The 19,133-nt window shown below is 52.0% G+C and overlaps 2 protein-coding genes across 2 annotated transcripts; both read right to left on the bottom strand.

The window, feature by feature from the left end:
• Window positions 1–342: 342 nt before the first annotated feature.
• LOC113996382 (maestro heat-like repeat-containing protein family member 6) lies at window positions 343–7,344 on the bottom strand. The gene is made up of 18 exons (XM_039384861.1): window positions 6,649–7,344; window positions 6,341–6,405; window positions 5,879–6,226; window positions 5,385–5,535; window positions 5,072–5,136; window positions 4,810–4,959; window positions 4,477–4,625; window positions 4,060–4,207; window positions 3,621–3,814; window positions 3,395–3,532; window positions 2,991–3,105; window positions 2,682–2,819; window positions 2,295–2,471; window positions 2,012–2,161; window positions 1,752–1,853; window positions 1,262–1,364; window positions 933–989; window positions 343–783 (listed from the first exon to the last, which is right to left on the bottom strand). The coding sequence occupies exons 1-18, from the start codon at window positions 6,767–6,769 to the stop codon at window positions 677–679; spliced, it is 2,478 nt and encodes an 825-aa protein (XP_039240795.1). The 5' UTR covers window positions 6,770–7,344; the 3' UTR covers window positions 343–676.
• A 1,585-nt stretch (window positions 7,345–8,929) lies between these two features.
• On the bottom strand, window positions 8,930–17,010 carry LOC113996778 (ribosomal oxygenase 2-like). The gene is given in 8 exon segments (XM_039384857.1): window positions 8,930–9,189; window positions 10,413–10,501; window positions 10,999–11,164; window positions 11,763–11,865; window positions 14,150–14,234; window positions 14,237–14,252; window positions 15,250–15,295; window positions 17,003–17,010. Coding segments are annotated over 8 exon segments (678 nt in total). The 3' UTR covers window positions 8,930–9,024.
• Between the last annotated feature and the right edge of the window lie 2,123 nt (window positions 17,011–19,133).

Below are 19,133 nucleotides of genomic sequence, written 5' to 3'. Positions count from 1 at the left end.
TGAAGGAGCTCCAGAGGAGCTGCTCCAGAGGCACTTGGGAGCCCGGAGCAATCCAGCCAGTGACACACTGGCAGGACACAGACGCTGCTTCCTGGCTGGGGAGGGCTTGTGGCCATCTCCAAGGACAAGGTGCTCAGGGTTCCCCACAGCTCCAGCCTCTGCCCTCCACTCTGCTGCAAGCGTTGAGGCTCCAGAAGAGCCATCAAAGGCCAAGGGGCTTCTGCCCACTTTTGCTGGCACGCTGCACAGCGGGGCAAGTGTTGCTGAGCACAAGGAGCCCTTTTCCCCTCTTCTCCAAGGCCCTGTGCACACTGGGCACCAAAAAAACCTCCTGGGCTTCTGTATGTGATAACATGGATGTAATGTTCCCATGCTGAGCTCAAAGGGGGTGCTTGCAGGGAAGAGGCATCTTCCCCACAGGCTCAGGTGGCCCCAGGAGATGGAGCTTCCTGCATCAGTTCTCCACAGAGCTGCAGCAGCACAGGCAGACACTGCCCTGCGGAAAAGGCCGGGTCTTCCACGCCCTGCACAGCCAGTCTTGGAGCTGCTGGAATCTGCAGTAGGGAGCCATCTGTACAGCTCTTGGCACGTAGCAGTGTTGAATTGCCAGGCCTGCCATGGCGAGTCTGATGTCTTCTGTCACACTTCTACGGGCTGGAAGAGGCAGCAACGGAGACTACCAGAATGGGAAGAATGAAGTTCTCCGTACAGCTCTGATGATGTGGAGCGTTTCCTGGGCCAGGTTTGAGACGGCAGGGCTGTCATCAGTCATGTCTTGAAGGGCTGGAAGAGAAAGGAAGAGAGCCAAGGTGAGAGGCCAGGGGTGTGGGGACGTGAGGAGCCCCTCCTGCCAGGGCCATCCCAGCCAGCTCTTGCCATGGCCAGGAGGGAGCAGGGCCCAAGGGGATCAGCTGGAAGGTGCTCTCGCTCACCCTGGCAGATGAGCTGCAGCTCTGGCTGCTCCTGCTTCATGGACCTGGCGGCGATCCCTGGGAACACAGAGCCTGTCAGGGCCCAGAGGCACAGGTTCCCCGCAGCGGCGCTGCCAGCCCGGCCACACGGCCTCCTGCCCTGGCAGGGCTGAGCCCGGGGCCTTCCCGCATGGGGACGCCCCAGGGCTGGGCTGGCACAGGGCGGCAGCAGGCGCTCGGGGCCACTCGGGGCTCCACATGCCCTGGGCCGCATCCTGCTGCCGCTGCAGCAGCCGGGGCTGGGGCCGAGCTGCAGCGGGGCGGGGAGGGACCCCGGCCTTGTGGCTCACCCAGAAACTTGATGGCCAGCTTTCGCAGGGGCTTCTCTGGGCTCTCCAGGAACGGCAGGGCCTGGCGCACGTACTGGCCCACTCGGCTCCTGTCCTTTTCCAGCTGCAAAGAGCGCCAGGGCAGAGAGGGAAGGCTCGGCTCAGGCTCTGCCCCTTGGCCGGGCGCTCCCTGCCCCCAGCATGGGGCTCCCCTGCCCACAGAGCCCTGAGGCCTGGCCAGCAGCTGCTGGGGTCGGGCTTTGGGGGGAGCAGAGGGCTGGGTGCTCCTGGGGAGCCGTGGGGCGGCCCTGCCCCACAGCCCAGCTGGGCTGGGGCTCTATGGCAGCCTGGCTGCGGGGGCAAGGGAGCCTGGAAAAGAGCCCGCACGCCCCAGGGAAGGGAGCAGTGTGTGGGGCACAGGCTGGTGTCTGTGGGTGCAGCAGTGGACACAGGCACCCTGCCAGCCCCACACATTGGGCATCAGGGGCTGGGGCTTTGGGGCCGTCCTTACCAGGCACTCGGGAAACCTCCACGGCTGCTCCATGGTCACCAAGTCCTCAAGATCTCTCCACTTCAGGAACCTGGCTGCACCAAACAGTGCTCTCCAAGAGGCCTGCACAGCAACAGAGAGCGGGCCATGGCACCGCAGCCCAGGGCACAGCACCCACATCCCTGTGCCAAGGCCAGGAGGAGGCTGCAGGTGACCATGGGCCAGGGCAGGAGGCACAACAGCCTCCTCCCATGGGGACACCAGAGCCCACGAGTCCTCACCTCTGCCACACGCTGGTTCTCATTGTGCCAGTTGAAGTAGAATGGCACCAGACTCAGGTACACGTGTGGCTTTAGGCTCTTGCTCCTCTCTGTCGCCTCCATCAGCTCCCAGAAGAGGAGCATGGAGAGCTGCTGCAGCTGGCTGTGCTCCTGGTGCAAAGGAAGAGGAAAAGACCTCAGCACTGGCTTCTCCAGGCCCACCGGGGCACAGGCCTGAAAAGACACTGGGCCCAAAGTTTCCTGGCAGCACTCAGTGCCCACGATGAGGGGCACAGAGCCTTACGTTGTCAAAGAGTGGCCGCAGCGCCTCAAGCAACTTCAGGGCAGTGGGGGTGGATATTATGACGATTTGGAAGTGCAGCATGTTGATGAACGCGGAGAGGGTCATCTGAACCGTGTCTGTGTCTGCATCCTGCAGTAGCTCCAGGAGGCTTTCACTCAGGCTCCGCATGCTCTTAGCCTGTGTGGAACACAATGCTGTGGTGCAGCCCCACGCTGCTGCCGCGGGGCCCAGAGGCCAAAGGTGCGTCCCAAAGGAGTCGGGCAGCTGAACGGGGAGGGGGAGAGCTGGGAGCAGCTGCCACAGCTGCCAAAGGCCAGCCAAGGCCAAGCTACTGCCTTGCACAGCCGCACGCTGCCGGCCCGGCTTCAGCCCCTGCCCCCTGCTCACCATTGCGGGATCCCTGCTGAGCACCACCAGGCCTCGGAGCGCCAGGCGACGCCTCTCCGGGCACTGACTGCGCAGGTGCCTGGAAATAATCTGCAGGACGCTGGGCCCACATTGTCTGGGGTTCAGGCAGTGCAGGACCTGAAAGGCAGGGAGCAGTGACGGGGTGCCCGGCCGGCAGGAGCCCGGACCCGCCCAGGGCTGGGCCCAGGCAGCAGCACAGGGTGCAGGCACCGTCCCGGGCGGCTGCGGCTGTGAGAGGGCAGAGAGGGGGAGGCAGCTGGGCCAGGCAGCGCTCGCCATCAGGCTCACCTCCACCAGGAACGCCAGGGCAGGCAGTTCCCACAGGGGCTCTCCCCTGCTGAGCCGCGGGAGCAGGCTGATGGCGATGCTGCGGCAGAAGGAGTGGGATACACGGCACAGCTCCCTGCAAGGGGGAATAAAGGTGCCAGAGACCCTGAGCCAGGTGGGCAAAGCTCTCCTGGGACTGACTCACACAGGCCTGGTCTTTGGCCACCAGCCCAGGAGAGGACATGGGCACTTTGGGAGGTGGCTCCTCCTGTGCAGCCACCCCTCTCTGCCTTTTCCACTTTGCTCAGCCATCCCTGGCTGCCAAGGCCCTCTGGCCCAGCACACGGGCACTGTGAGGGGTGGCCTGTGCACAGGGCAGAAATGACCTGTGGGGGTGTGGGGCAGTGGGGAGAAAGGGCTCTCACCTGGCCAGCAGACCCACTGCATAGTGGTGGCTGTCAGCCTTGAGGAGCATGTCCCAGCCACACTTGCGACCGATCACCATCAACACGTCCTCACCCAGCAGCTGGCGCAGCAGGGCTTTAACGGTCTGCACTGCAAACCTGTGTGCAGAGCACAGCCCAGGTCAGGCACAGAGCCCTGGCCCCAGCCCCGAGGGCGTGGCAGGGGGAGGGGACTGGGATGGAGCACCTGTTGGGGTTGGGGGGAAGGCTGCGCTGCTCCCGGCATCGCCTCCAGAAGGTCTCGACCTCCTCTGACATCTCCTCTGTGCTGATGAAAACTTGGAAGAGCAGAGTCAGAAGGAGGCGCGGGAAATTGTCCTTCACTCCCCCTGGGCACCAGGAGTGGGACAGCTGGAGGATCTCCCAGAGTGCCACAGTTGCCTGCCAAAGACAAAGCACCCAGAGACGGCTCTCAGGGCCCAGATGTCCATGTGGCAGGGCCCAAGCATGGCAGGGACAGGCCAGGGGAGACACAGGGGGATCCCCCAGCCTGGTGTCCCTGAACCTGCCCCTAAGCCAGGCTTGCAGCCCAGTGCCTGGGGCAGGGAGAAGCAGTGGTGAGGGAGGATGGAAAGGCGTCCCAGAGGCAACCTGGGGGCGAGCAGAGGCCAGCTCAAGAAACTCACAGCCAGGGCAAAGACATCCCTCTCATCCCCATCAGAGGTGCGTCTCCTGTGCGCTGGCCAGTATTCCAGCACACGGAAGAGGATCTGCAGCACCGGCTCCTTAGTCCATCTGGAGGAGATGAGCGTCTTCCACATGGTGCGAGCAGCTCTGTGGAGTCACAACTCTGCCTCAGGGGGGTCTGGGACACAGCTCTGTGGCCTGGGCAGCTGCGGGGCCCAGGTGACAGAGCCACGGTGCCTTGTGGGGCAGGGAGGCAGGCTGGCCTCAGGATTGGAGGCTGACATGCCAAAGCTGGCAAAGAGAGGAGCTGGAGTGTCCTGGAAGTCTCCATGTCTCTGGCACACCATTTGGGACAGGCTGTCCAGGGGGATGGGGTCTAAAGGCAGGTGAGCCCTCAAGGCAGGTGGGTCCCATACCTGTTACAGGCTGGGGCAGAGCGCAGCAGGGTCACTGCAACATCCATGGGGTGTTCCTCAGTCAGCAGGACCAGAGTCTTGTCCAGCCTGTGCTCATCAGACACATTGGACGTGAGCCACTGGTGGATGCACCTGACTATGGCCGGCACCTGGAGGGGACACGGGGGACAGTTGGAGAGCTGCCAGAGCCAGTAACTTGCCCAGCTTCCCCCAAGAAGTGCTCCCCTTGCCACCAATCTCTGCTGGTCTCAAAGGCTGAGGGGACCCAGCGCAGCCGGCGTGAGGGGCCACAGCATCCCTGGGGGACTGGAGCCCTGGCCACAGGCTGCTTACTTGCTTTGCTTTGTAGACACCGTTCTCCACAAGCATATCCAGCAGGGCAGCGCTGGTCTGGGCATTGAAGAGGTCCAAGTTTACCGTGTCCCCAGTGGCCATGAAAGTGGCCTCTTCATGCCAAATGCACCTGATGAATCTGCAAACCAGCTACAGGAGAAAGGCAAGGAAGAGAGAGGGATGTCCCCTGGAGGGCTGCGACAGCGGTGCTGGGCTGAGCAGTGAGAGCAGGCCCAGCCCAGGCGGGGATGGCTGCAGGTACCTGTGCTGCCCTGCGGAAGCGGCCACGGGCACGGAGCTGCTCTTCTGTCCGCTCCTGGCCTGCATCTGGCAAAGAGCGAGCGTGCTCAGAGCTGAGGGTGTGCGGGAGAGGCCGGAGAACACAGCCCAGGCCTGGGCTCCAGGAGCAGGCAGGGCCAGCCCCGGGATGCCCAGTGGATGGAGCAAGGCTGCCAGGAGATCAGCCCTGGCCCTCTGCCCCCCTCCCTTTCCCTGAGCATGTCCAGAGGGGATGGGACAGGATGAGGCCAAGGGGGCTGCAGCCACCAGCCCTGTGGCCCAGCTCCAGCACTCACCCTCCTGCGGGGGCTGCACCTGCTGCACCTCTTCAGGCTGCTGTGTTGGAGCAGCCCTAGGGCTTTCCTCCTTCTCCTCCTCCTTCACCCAAGCCAGCTTGGGCACCGTGGGGGGTCTCTGCTGCATGTCTCCATCTGGTGTTATGGCTACCTGCAGCAGAGATGCCATGGAAAAGTTTTGGCTTTCCAATTCCTGCAGTCGTGCCTTGAAGGCAGCTGCAAGAGAGAAGCCTGGGAAATGCCTCGCCTCATCTAGTCCCACTGTCTGGCCTCGAGGGCACCTGTCCCAGGGACTGGAGATGCCTTGAGCAGCCCCAGGTCCCCAGGTCCCACAGTCTGGCCTGGAGGATGCACAGGGGAGAGGTGGAGAGCTGCCAGAGTGAGCAACTGGCCCAGCTTCCCCTGAGAAATGCTTCCCTTCCCAGCACACTGTGCCAGCCTCAAAGGCTGAGGGGGCCCAGCGCACCCAGCTTGGGGGGCCACAGGCTGCTTACTTCAGCAGAGACAGCTCTCTCCTCAAGAAACTCCAGGCTGGGGGTATCGGCCAGGCGCTGAACAGGCGCGGCGTCAGTGCTCGCCACGCCCTCCGTCGTTGTGGCGTCGGCCTCCTCCGTGAGCCCAGGCAGCACAGAGTCACAGTGTGACACATCATCGGTGGACGTGGTGTCCCAGTGGGTTGTGAGATCACTGGTTGCGGTGTCACACTTTGCTGGGACAGCAGTCGACGCAGTGCTGACATCAGGCTTTGTCAGCTGGGTCGGGATGGTGTCAGGCTGGGCCTGGACATCAGCTGGTGTGATCCTGGCCTTTCTACGCCGACTGCCCATGAATTTCATAAATGTCTGCAGGAGAAAGAAGGGCAGGGAAGAGAGGGATGTCCCCTGGAGGGCTGCGACAGCGGTGCTGGGCTGAGCAGTGAGAGCAGGCCCAGCCCAGGCGGGGATGGCTGCAGGTACCTGTGCTGCCCTGCGGAAGCGGCCACGGGCACGGAGCTGCTCTTCTGTCCGCTCCTGGCCTGCATCTGGCAAAGAGCGAGCGTGCTCAGAGCTGAGGGTGTGCGGGAGAGGCCGGAGAACACAGCCCAGGCCTGGGCTCCAGGAGCAGGCAGGGCCAGCCCCGGGATGCCCAGTGGATGGAGCACGGCTGCCAGGAGATCAGCCCCTCTGCCCCCCTCCCTTTCCCTGGGCATGTCCAGAGGGGATGGGACAGGATGAGGCCAAGGGGACTGCAGCCACCAGCCCTGTGGCCCAGCTCCAGCACTCACCCTCCTGCGGGGGCTGCACCTGCTGCACCTCTTCAGGCTGCTGTGCTGGAGCAGCCCCAGGGCTTTCCTCCTCCTTCTTCCTCCGGAACAGCCTGAGCAGGCTGAAGCGTCTCCCTGCCATGCCACAGTCTGGTGTCCAGGGCACCTGCAAGAGAGAAAGAGAACCTCGGAGAAACTCCGGGCCCTAAGTCCTGCAGAATGGCCTGGAGGCCACCTGCCGCAGGGATTGGAGACACCTCGGAGAAGCTCCGGGTCTCCAAGTCCTGCAAAAGGGTCTTAAGAGCACCTGCCACAGGGCTTAGAGACACCTCGGAGAAACTCCGGGTCTCCAAGTCCTGCAAAAGGGTCTCAAGGGCACCTGCCACAGGGATTAGAGACACCTCGGAGAAACTCCGGGTCTCCAAATCCTGTGGAAATGCCTCGAGGTCACCTGGAAATGAGAAAATCCTCCAAAACGCTCCGGGTCAGCAAGGCACGAGTTGGCTGCGCGGGGGCTCCGCACAGCACCGCTCTGTCCCGTCCTGTCCCGTCGCCTGCTCCGAGGAGCACTGTTGACACTGTGGCCGTGTCACCAGCAGCACCTCTGTCACCGCGGGTCATAAAGGGCCCTTGGACACCCTGCCCCCTTCCATCCCACCGGCCGTGCCCAGCGTGTCACAAAGGGCCCTGGGACACAGTGCCACGTGGCCTGGGGCCTCCCCCAGCCCCGCCAACCTGCCCCACCTTGGAGGGAATCCGCTCTCTGAGTATCTAATCTGGCTGGACCTGAACTGTAGGAACGGCTCAAGAAATGAGCAAACACTCCCCTCCTGTGCCTGCTCACGGCAGCACAAGGAGCCCCCTCGGCCGCCGACTCAGTCGCAGCAGGAAGGGCACGGGGCCTTCCACACAAGCTGGCACGGCCTCCTTGGGAGAAGTGCTGGCTGGTGGCCATCCTAAACATGGGGGGGTGACACCGAGAAGGAAGGTGTGGGCAAGGGCACCAATGCTGCTGGCAGCCCTTTGGCCAGGGCTGCACCCAAATCAGCAGTTGTGGCAAGTCCTGGCCAGAGGAGACCTGCCACTGCCCCAAGTCCTGGCAAGGCTGCTGCCCGTCTACTGCCCCAAAGAGCTGTGCCCCTGTGTATTAGTTCATTTGAATACATGCCCGGAATAAAGACAAGTACAACAGACATTCAAACAGTACAAAAAATCTTTTATTGCAGTACGAATAAAAAACTAGCAAAGAGAATCAAAAGCTAAAAAAGAATACAAAATAACTGCTTTATCAGTTGGCATTCATACAATACTATGAATGGTTTTTATTATAGTATTAACTAGTAAAAAGGGAATTAAAGGAACATTTAAAGGATATTAAAACAATACTACGAGTGGTTTTTAATACAGTATTAACTAGTAAAAAGGGAATTACAAGGATATTAAAAAAGGATATAAAACAGTGGCTTTCTCAATTGCTTCCTGTCAATAAACTGTGCTTACCCACACAGACAGGCCAGGGCTGCCAGGATCTGCAGCAGCTGGTCGGTGCCCGTGCTTAGCGGGCGTCCCCGCGGAGCAACACAGTCTCCATGGCAGGATGAGGATCGCTCACCCCAGCAGTCCTGACACCCCATTTTATCAGCTCCACATTACACCACGTAGGGCCAGTACCCAGTATAAGGTGATGCCTGAGTGGCAGCCAAACCCCGCCTGTTCATCACCTGATAGCAACAGTCTGTGCATGCCCTGCTGTAGGGCAAGGGGCGAGTGACCCCTGCCCACATCATCTTCCTCCCATCATCATCTTTCTCACCCCTATGGATGACCTCTACCATTGTGTTTCAAGGGTAGATGTATCTGTCTTGCAATATGTAGCAAAACCAAGGAAGAACTCAGCTCTGATAATAGGGGATATCAAGCTGACTTGCTAAAAAGCACAATGGACCTTACAATTAACCTGTGCCATGAAGTTACATTGTACCATACTCTGGCTGGTTTCACATCCTAATATGATTCCGTTCTCACGCCTCTCTGCTCCATTGATCATCTAATTCAAAAGTACCCCCCTTACAGTTTAGCATGGCAGTGATCCCTAGGGAATATCTGCTGGCCTATCCAGTAGCCTCAGTAGAGGATGTGCTAAGGACACACCAGTAAGAACTGCTTTTAGTTGCTCCAGTAGCTTTGCTCCCTGGGCCATAAGGCATGCACCAGAAATCCTGTTAACATCTCGAGTGTCTAATTAAGCATGAGATCACATTGCTCAGTTCCACTGTTAAACTGCCCCTGTGGTGCAGCCTCAGCTCATCTGGGCACTGCAGGGCTGGGCAGAAAGGCTCTGGGTGCTGAGGATCACGGCAGAACCCAGGCCCTGCTGCCATTTGGGGCAAGCTCATCTCATGCAGCAAAACCCACCATGGAAAGATAATTTTTGGTGTGTCTGCAGGAACAAACCTGGGCCGTGCCATCCTCACTGGCAGTGTCATCTGTCCCCACCATGGGGGTGTCTCTCCTGTTCCTTAAGGAATGATACACATAAACCATCTCCCTGCGAATTTCATCCTAAAAGACAGCAGGGAGGAAACAGTTACCTGTGATCCACAGCCTCAGACTCATCTCACTGCACTTGCCAATGCTCCTTAAGTCTGGAGTCACTCTTACAACAAAGCATGCAAGTCACCCTCCCAAATGAATTTTCCAACAGCCACCTCCCACAGCAATAAGGGACTCTCCAAAACACCTCTGAAAATTTATTTACAATCATCTTCTGCCTTAAAACTGCCCCTGCTAGAGTCCCAGGAGTGATGCTGTACAGAAAACAGGCCATTTCAGGGAAAGTATTAATGAACAGGTGTGCCTCGACACATTTCCAGTCTGATACTGATCTGCTTCTTAAAAATCACATGCCCATCATCAGTCCTTGGTCAGAGCTGTGCAAAGCAATTCAGAGCTCTCGGGGCAGGTTGCACATGGAATTTGTGGACACAAGTCTTCCATGTGTCCTGTCATCCTGGGTTGATCTGTGTGACATCAGAAGGCAAGGTGGCCCAAAAACTGGGGGGAAAGAGTCTCCAAAACCTACACAGTCTCAATATGGACACAAGCAAGATGGAGGAAAAAATCAGAAAGTTATGGTGTGTTTTTCTTGGGAAACATTCAATTCATCCAAACAAACCCCAAACTGTACAAGATAATCTTTGCTGTGTGTCCCGCCCCCCTTTTTTTTACTAAAAAACCTTCATGGATAAGAAGCAGTATAAACACAGCATAATGCAAGATGCATGTACCAATGTTGTGGAACAACTTAGTAGTGCCCCTGGCACCTGCTTGGATACAGAGATAACCCAGAAGTGAAGACTAAATGCAGCCACAGCAGCAGCTGCAACCAGCAGAATTCCCTCTCTTGAGAAAACCTATTTTTATAAATTATTCCTGTTCTTAAATACAAAGAATAGAAAAAAAACCTATTATCAAGACCTGTAGAGGCCATTTAGCTGCTGTAATGATCTACCCCATCAAACCTGAGACAAAAGCCATGTACCTCCCATACAGAATCATAGGCTGAATTTAGTTTTGAAGCCCCCCCTCCAGAAGTTTGGAATGTGCCATATCACTCAACAAACAACCCCACAGTATCCTAACAAACCCTAATGGGATGCAGGATCCAGCTCAGTGTAACTGCATGACCCTTACAGACCTTTTGCACAGGAGAGCAACAACTCACATGCCTCACATGCACTCCCCAGCCCACCCCAAATGTACAGAGGTGGCTTCACTGTACCCACAGCATTCTCTTGATCTGGTTCCACGGAGATGAGAGTGTGATCTCTGAACTGCAGTCTGATTTTGCTGTCTATTTTTGGCAATTTCCCACCTAAGAAAAATAAATCCTCCTTAGAAAGGCAGAAAACCAGACAAACGGTTCAACTGAGCCCCCCTGTGCTCTCCCCACTCTCTCAAGGCTGGACTGTTTGTTAAGCTATGTTTCAACACCCACATGTCCTCAAACTGGTTGTGGAGGGGGCAAGGAGAAAGAGATTTTTTAATTCTCTCACCTTTCCTGTCTGCAAATAACTATAATAAATAGCAAGCTAGAGCCCAGGGAAAACTGCTCCCAGTTAAATGCTCTCGGGATACAGTTGATCACAGCTGCCAGTTCCAGTCTAGGATAATCTTTATTCCACTCGAAGGGAGTGTCATCTCTCCCACTGGACACGGGGAGCAAACACACACGTGGGGCCTCACGGCACACGAAGCTGATGCTGGACTGGGATCTTTGCCTACCACAAAATACTAAAAGTCCCCAAGAGGAGCAGAGTTAGCAACAGCTCTACCATGGCATCAGCCAGTTTTAGTAACTTCAAAGCCCACCTGGAGTCAAGGAATCGGAGTCACATCCCAAGCAAGGCGGCAGCCGGTGCACAATGAAGTCCTTCTTCATGTCAGACGACCTCAGTTCCCTGGTGTGGTCCAGGTGGTCTGCAAGCCTCCTCAAAAGGCTGCTCAGCTTTTTGGTGGAGTCAGCTGCATTCACCTGCTAAATATCCCCACGTGAATTCAAGCTGCACAGATCAGGCCTAAGCCAGTACAGAAATGCTGTAAAACTCTGGACACTCCTCTTTTATCTTTGCAAGGTTAACACTTAGTCCCAAAACAACCACCTTTGTTTGTTTTACACATTCCCCATGAAAGCTCATTTTCCCTTGCTCTGGGGCTACTGCAATGCTAAAGGACAAGCAAATGCAGTTGAAGAGACACTTGTTCCTCCTGGAGCTGATCAGCACGACAGGATCACCATAAAGAGGTCACACAACAATTTACATATCCACTAACTTCTAAAGACTGAAAAGCTTGGCCTCAGAGGAATTATGCCTTTCTGACAGATCCCAAGCAAATAGCATTACTTTCAGAAGGGAACAAGCCCTACAAGGACACTGCGATAGGAAAGAAAAGCAGTGTAATGAATTAGGCAATGCTTGAGATGGAGCCAACCTCAGAAGAGTCGTCCTGAGGACTTCAAAAGAAGTGGCTGGGCTGCTAGACAAGGCAGTGCCATTGCACTGAGCCTTCAGAGCAGATCAAGTGCTGAAGTTCCACCAGGGTGCCCCATTATTCCCTCAGTCCCACCTACCCACCATCAGCAGTTGCCTCGGGATGCTCGTCCGCAGCGCCACGTCATCTTTTGCTGTGTCAAACACCAGGCCAGGAATTGCATCCAGTAAGAAATCTCCCCAAGAGCTGATGGACAGGAAGAAACAAAAAAAAAAAGTTCTTGAAATAGCTGCACTGAAATAAAACAGACATCACAACTGGTGTCATGGGCTGGAAACCCCGAGAATTCCAAATCTGCTCAGTGCCTTTGGCCCTTCCGTTACTGCTCTGTAGCCTCAGGCAAAGGCTTGTGCACATGTGTGTCCTCACCACCCTCAGGCCAGTGGCACTTCTACAGAGGGAAGGAACTGGCTTGAGAAGGGTCCAGTTTCTTCTGCTTCCAGGTGCTTGCCATTTATCAGTGACTGCAGCTTAAGTGGTTGATGAATTCCTCCTGGGGTCTTTATCATCCAGCCACAGGCACATACAGCCCCACTGCACACAGTGAAGTGTGTGGGGTTGGTTTTGTCACTTCATGTGCTTTTGAGACATTTCTATTGAAGGAGGAAACGTACCCAGGGTTATCAAATCCAACAGGGCATCAGTTTGCAGCTTGACTAGAAACTTAATTACGACCCCAAAACCAAGATGCCTGCAGGGATTTTAATGACACCTGACAGGCAGTTTGTAGGTGTCTTGTTTGCATTAAATCCCCATTCTTAGCCTACATACTTAACCAAAAACATTGGCTTTGATCCCTGTGCTTCTGTTCCCCACTTGTACCAATAAACCAGAGGAGGAGAGGGAGGATCCTACTCCTGCCTGCACCTTCTGTGCCCAGCTTGAGTCGACCTGGGCAGGAAGAGGCTCACGCCAAAGTGCTGCCCTGTCCATGGGTGACCTTCTTCCCTCCCACATCCTGAGGCTGATTTAATGGACAAACATCCAGGGCTGCCAGCAGAACTCCCACCCACCCAGGGCAGGCAGCAGGGCAGGGCCTGTCCTCCAACAGACACTTCACCCTCTGCTCTTGTTCTCCCTCAGCACTCCTGGCTGTCAGCTCTGATCTCTAGACACTACTTTAGTTTAGGAAAAAGTGCCACTTTTTGCAGTCTCAATATTTTTTTATCATCTCCACTCAAGTGTTCCACTGTCTGCTGCACAGTGGGAGGGAAGAACTCTGGCCAGTGAAAGGAATTAGACATCTACTCCTCACTACTTCCCTTCTTTTGCCCCCAGAGTCTCCATCTGCCAGCAACTGTCTTCAGCTACTCACTGCTTTCCCAAACTGCCCTGCTTATCCCACATGTGCACACTTCTCTCCTGCTGGGATCTGGCCCAGACAAACCTGAAAATACCTGGAAGTGCCACCTCCACCAGCACTTCCTCCACAGCTGCTTTCAAGGATTTCTCTTCAATTTGCCAAGGAAATGTTTCCAGATCATACTCCCATCTACAAGTCAGAACACCAGCCTGCACCAGGACTCCTGCTTGTTTTCCCTGCCCTTGCTGACAGGAGGTGCAGAGGCAGGATGTCAGCACTTCATCACCAACAGCCTTAACGGGGCATGACTCCACTTTTTAACCTTGGAAGAAGAGCAGCTTTTCCTTTTCCTCTCCTGTTTTTTGGGGTTAGTTTTTTTTTTTACCTTCTGAATAAAAGAACACGTGTAAATTGAAATAATCTGAACCCAACTTTTCAGAAGACTGACACCTTGGAGCAGCTTCCTCTTAACCCTCTCTCCAGGTTGGAGGAGTGGCCAGATGAAGAGTTACCAGCCCATCCTGGCTTCCAGAATGGCACAGCTGGTGGTTAGAGATTCATCCCACAGTTATCTAGAATATGCCCAAACTTGTTCTGCCCTTCCTAATTCCTAACTCAGACCAATGGCTCCAAACCCAGCATCTGGGAGGCTGATTAGGTTGGCAAGAACATTTCCCTGTGTGATAACAGTGTGGGCACAAGGACTGGGAGTGTGTCATAAGAAATCTGACTTGCATACACGGGGTAGGAGATAAAAAAAAACACAGATAAGCAGAAAAGGTTTGCAAGGAAGAATTGGCAGCAAATCTGTCAGAAGATTAGTGCAGGTGACTATCAAATACAGGAGAAAACATGATGAAAGGAGTAACTCATGGCTCTTTATCTGAGCTATGAAATGAACAGTAACTTCAGCCACTGATGAGAGATTTTTTTAAATACAGAAGTGAGTTTGCAGTTGTAGCATTTTCCACATTAAAGCCTACAGCTGGTAAATAATAAAATAAGCAATTAAAAAGCAATCAAGCTTGCTGCTTCAAACAACAACAGTCTTCTTGCTCCCCTCCTTCCCCCAAGCCCCAGAACTTCACCACATCTCAGGTCTGTACTGCTCACACACATCACCTGGCAGAGGAAAGCCACACAAAACAAAAGATAAAGAATAATTACTTGTTTTGGTAGGTACTGATGGTCACGTGTGTGGAATGGGAGGTCCCAAGAGGAGTGTCAGCTTGGTGGATGGTCCCTCTTGGAAATACAGTAAGTCACCTGGCTGCAAGAAAATTGATATATTTAGGGCACCAGGTCAAACCTTATTGCAGTCAGAGAAAATACTCCCTGAGCAGACAGTCTGACAATATATATCCTTTAGAATCACAAAATGGAGCAGTCCTGCAATGTACACTTTGATAACATAAAGAACACCAAGCCAGAAGTTCAGAACCTTAAACTTTCCAACCTGCTGTCAATATTTGCTGAAAAGGTGAAACAAGCTTTTTAACATCACAGAACACACAGACTCCCACTGAGCTGCAGGAAGAGGACAAAGAAGCAGCTGAGATGGACCTGCTGGCAACACAGTGGGCTGGCAGAGGAGCAGTGAAATGGGGATTTGGTCAGATCACATCAAAAGAAAAGGCTAGTATTCCACGAGAAAAGCCAAATAGTCTATAAAAATGGTAATCTGTTACAATAGTGTTGTCTGAGATTTTCAGTTAAAGCACTTAAAAAACAGGTACGACCTTCCTCCTCCTCCTCCCTATCTTTCTTCTCACCTATGTAAATTAAAACTCCACACTGAAAAAAAACTAGATAAGGAAAGTCAAGACAAGAAAGGTGTAAAGCACATAAAATTGCCTCCAAGAAGGAAATAAAAGTTTACTTGTGGCTTGTCCTGTAAACACCTACAGAGTTGGACAGCACAGTCAAAGAAAACTGCCTTCCTTACCAGAGTGGGGACTACACCAACCAAGAGTATTCTGAATTCTCTTCATTTGAAAGATGGAGAAAGGAAATATTCTAGAAAGATGTTTAGGGAGGAAATAGAGTCAAACAACAGCATCCCTCTCAGAGGCAGCCACAAAGAGACAACCAAACTTTGACACAGCCACCCAGAAGAAATGGGTCACAGGAAGTGAACAACAGCAAACAGAAGAAAAATAAATTAAAAACCTGGATAACTTTTAAGCCCATCGTTATTCCATAAAAATGAAAGGCACTGAAGTCTGGCCCAAAATATTCCAGGAATGAAAAAGGGAACTGTAGTTTACCAGACTTTGCATCACCCAGTACACGATGACGATTGAATATTCCCCTCTGTCAAACAACACAGCTCATGATGTCAGCATCCCATCCAATGGGTCACACTGTTCCTCAAACACCTACACCATCCAACATGTCACACTATTCCTCAAACACCGACACCCAAATGCAGCTCTGGACACTGAGAAGAGCAGAGAGAGGCTCCATAACAGGCCAAAAGGCAGAGAAACTCCTGAGGATTCCAGCATGGAGCAGCACCACCAGCTGGACAAGTAACACTTCAAAAGCAGGTCAAACAGAACAGGACAAGCACCAGATTCCCTGCTGACACTCAGTAATCTTCATGAAATGTTCCTTTCATTCCAAAAATCAACCACCAACCAAACACTTGAATTTCAGGTTTGGAAAAAGGAAGAGCAATTAATACAGCAAGTTTATATGGGGTTTGGGTCATGCTTTTCTTTATCAGCCAAGGATAAATATTTAAATCTCATTCACCAGAACAGTGACAATGTTCAGTGCAGCAGTAAGTCTCAGTGCACAGAAGGATTAGCCTGAGGGATTACAGGCAGCATGTAAAAGCATAAAAATGTTTTAGAACCATACACAAACCCAGTGTTTTTTCTGCACACAACTCCACAAACATGACCTAGGAGTCAGGGTGCCCAACCTGGAGAGTACTAGTCAATTTACAGAAATAACTGGGGTTTTTGGCCCCTTATTTAAATACTAGAAGCAAAGGATACCTTTAAAAAAGGATACAGACAACTCTCACCCAAATTTCTCGTGCTCGCAGTGTGCAAACCCTCCCCTCATTAATTTTTAGATGGTTACAATTCAGAGAAATTTAAATTTGAACTCATTTTTTTGTCTCTATTTAGAGACAACAGACAGAGGAGTTGTGAAGTGGGATCTGTTTTATCCTAAGGCAGGCATTTGGAAATCCCTGTTTCTCTCCAGTCACTTCAGTAAGTGCTAGAGAACTAACCCAAAAGGAACATCTGCCACACAAATAGCCAAAATTTCAGGTGGAAGAGGCTTATCCCCAACAGAGCATCAGAAACCTCTATAGGGTGCCCAGTGGGGGTAGATGGCATGAGTTAGAAATGCTGGATGTGAGGCTGCTGAATAACAAGCATAAGGAAAATGAAACCCCAGGTGTATTGAATGGAAATGAAAATATTAAAAAGCAAAATAGACATATAAGGATTGGATTTTTTGATTTGGTTTAAGTGGGATAGTCCAATTTTTTCTTTATAACGCAGTGTATCTTTGTATGTTTCTTTTAGAAGCTGATTTAAAATGCATTTGGACCACAGGAATTCATCATATCAGAAACTTCTTAAAAACAGCAGGACCAACAAGCACAACCAGTCTGCTGTTACAGTCCAGCTGAAGAAAGAGCAAGTACTTAGTAAAGGAAAAAGGACTTGTAAATTCTTGGGGCCTGAATGAAGTGAAAATGAAAAAACAGGTGCTAGAAAGCTTCTGCAGCTGTGAAAACAAACTTCTCTTTTTATCTAAGGGAAATACCAGGTCTGGAAAACCCAGTTTACATGCTATTATGATTAGATATTACTATTAGTAAATTTTCAGCAAAAATATGTAAGAAAAACGACTACAAGGAAACACAAATAAAAAAAAAAAACATTTTCCTATAATGTTTAGTGGGGGGAGGGTTAGAAGCACACACACAACAGCAAACACTGCCATCAGCAAAAGCCCATGCACAGTTTCCCAGGCAAGGTTGTGCTGTCCTACCTCAACATCATCATAGTGAGGAGGAAGGCCCTGGGATCCCTGGGCAGTGATGGAAACATTGGACCCCACCAGAGACCCAAAGTAGCACTCCAGCTTCTCCTGAATCTTCCCCAGCTCCTCCTGTAAAAAAAAAAGATGCTGTTACTTGCTGAAGAGCTCAGGCAAGCCCAGCCCACATCCTCCCCATGGCTTGGGAAGAATGATCACATCAGGGACACAGAGGCTGGGAAGGAAGGTGCTCTGTACCAGTGTTTCTCCTGAAGGAGAGCACTGGAGATGCAAAGGGGATCTGCCAGGAGAGTCACTGCTAAGCCAAAAAGTCTGGTGCCCCAACCTGTGTTTGTTCTCTTCCCTGTGCCATCTTTAGGCTGCACAACCAGACAGACAAGGCTGAACAGAGGAAAATAATCCCACAAACAGCAGAACACCATAAGACAATAAGCACATGCAGGACCTGCATTCTCTTACCAGAGAGAACACACAAAGGTTAGAGACCTTTCACCAGTTACTCCAATCATTTGGGAATATTCAAAACCAAACTTGACTCATCCACACCCCACATGTGACAGACAAGGCACCGAAGGGAAACAGCAGAACGTGCCAAGTACCAGATCCACACAAGTGCAGCTTGGCCATTAAAGCTGACAGCAGCCAGGAACACTATACCTGGGACTCAGCTTGTATTTGGGATCTTATTTGGGTCCACCTCACAATTCAATTGTGTTGACACCTTCAAGACTACCTGAATCAAAGCACCTCCAAGAATCCAAGTCCTTTACACAACTGTGCAGCACCACTGTCTCCTTCTCAAACTCAAGGACTGAGAACACTCAGCTAAAATGGGCTGGTACCTTTCCATGGTGCAATTCACTGGCAAGAACACTGCAAATATTTCACATGGTTTCACACCTTACCCTCCATTAAAGGGAAGTGGCTCAAAAGCCACAAAGTTTGCACAAGGAGACAGTGGGGCAGAAGGGATAATTTAGGCACAGATGCCTAATCATCAATTTTGTGCATTTGTGGGTTTTTTTTCCAAACTTTTATGTGACAGAGCAAAATTTTAAAAAGAATATATTATTACACATATTATAGCATGAATCAGATTTTGTTCTTACTGCAGAGCAGTGAAACATGATGGACAGTGCAAAAGTATAAACTGTGTTTTAATACAGCTCATGTAAAGATTTCAGCAGGTCATCAATGTCAACCACTTCCCCTGGGCACAGAGATGAAGCCATGCCTAGTGCAACTCAAACACACCACATTATTGAGCCAGCATCAATTATATCCAGTGAAACAATCCCACCTTAAATCTCTGAGGCTGATGAAACTGTATTGTTGCCTTTTTCTGGTCAAAATCCTTCTTCGGCTGCATGTAATTCACTTTGCCTTCTTTATTTATTATTATCTTTCTTGGGCATGGTTCCTGTTCAAGAGGAGAGAGGACCAAAACAATCAACCAGCAACACAACCTCAAGAGCTCACGGGCCCAGAGCAACAACTCTTCCCCTACCCAGTGGGATATCAGAGTATCCCGGGAACAGCTCTGGTTTCAGAGCCTCACTATTTGCTCCAAAGCATTAACAGTTTACAGAAGACAGGGAACATTGTTAGGCCTTCCTGTTGATGCTCTGTAATTACTACATTTACAAGTTTAAAACTTGTCAAATTTACCAGTTTAAGAACTAAAAGACCAAGATTCTGCTCTCAGTCCTGTCGAGCTGTCAAACTTTGTTTATGTAGAACAAAAAGAATTCTTTCATACAAGCACAGACATTTCATTTTAAAGCTGGAAGTCATTTACTTTGTTTTTCCCAGGCAGATAGTATGATTGTGTACCATTATGCAAAAATAAAGAAGTTGATCTACAAATGGTTTGGCTGCCAAATTCTCAGGAAAGTTAAGGGGGAAATCAAGTAACGGTAGGTAACTGTGCAAGTCTGGAAAGCCAACACCTGAGAAGTTTGAACGTGCTGATGCCATAATTTCTAAGTAAAAATGACAGCTCTACTCCCTACACCCATTTGATAGGAAATGCTATCAATTTGTTGAGATACTTTTATTTACACAGATCCCGTACTTTGAAACTTAAACTCCAGTTCTGGTATTTACATGCAGCACTAAGTTC

This window comes from Pipra filicauda, unplaced genomic scaffold (genome assembly GCF_003945595.2).
Source record: "Pipra filicauda isolate LSUMZ 115617 unplaced genomic scaffold, ASM394559v2 scaffold1164_size25024_pilon, whole genome shotgun sequence".
In the NCBI taxonomy this organism is placed as follows: Eukaryota; Metazoa; Chordata; class Aves; order Passeriformes; family Pipridae; genus Pipra; species Pipra filicauda.
This window is presented reverse-complemented; position numbering and strand designations above follow the sequence as displayed.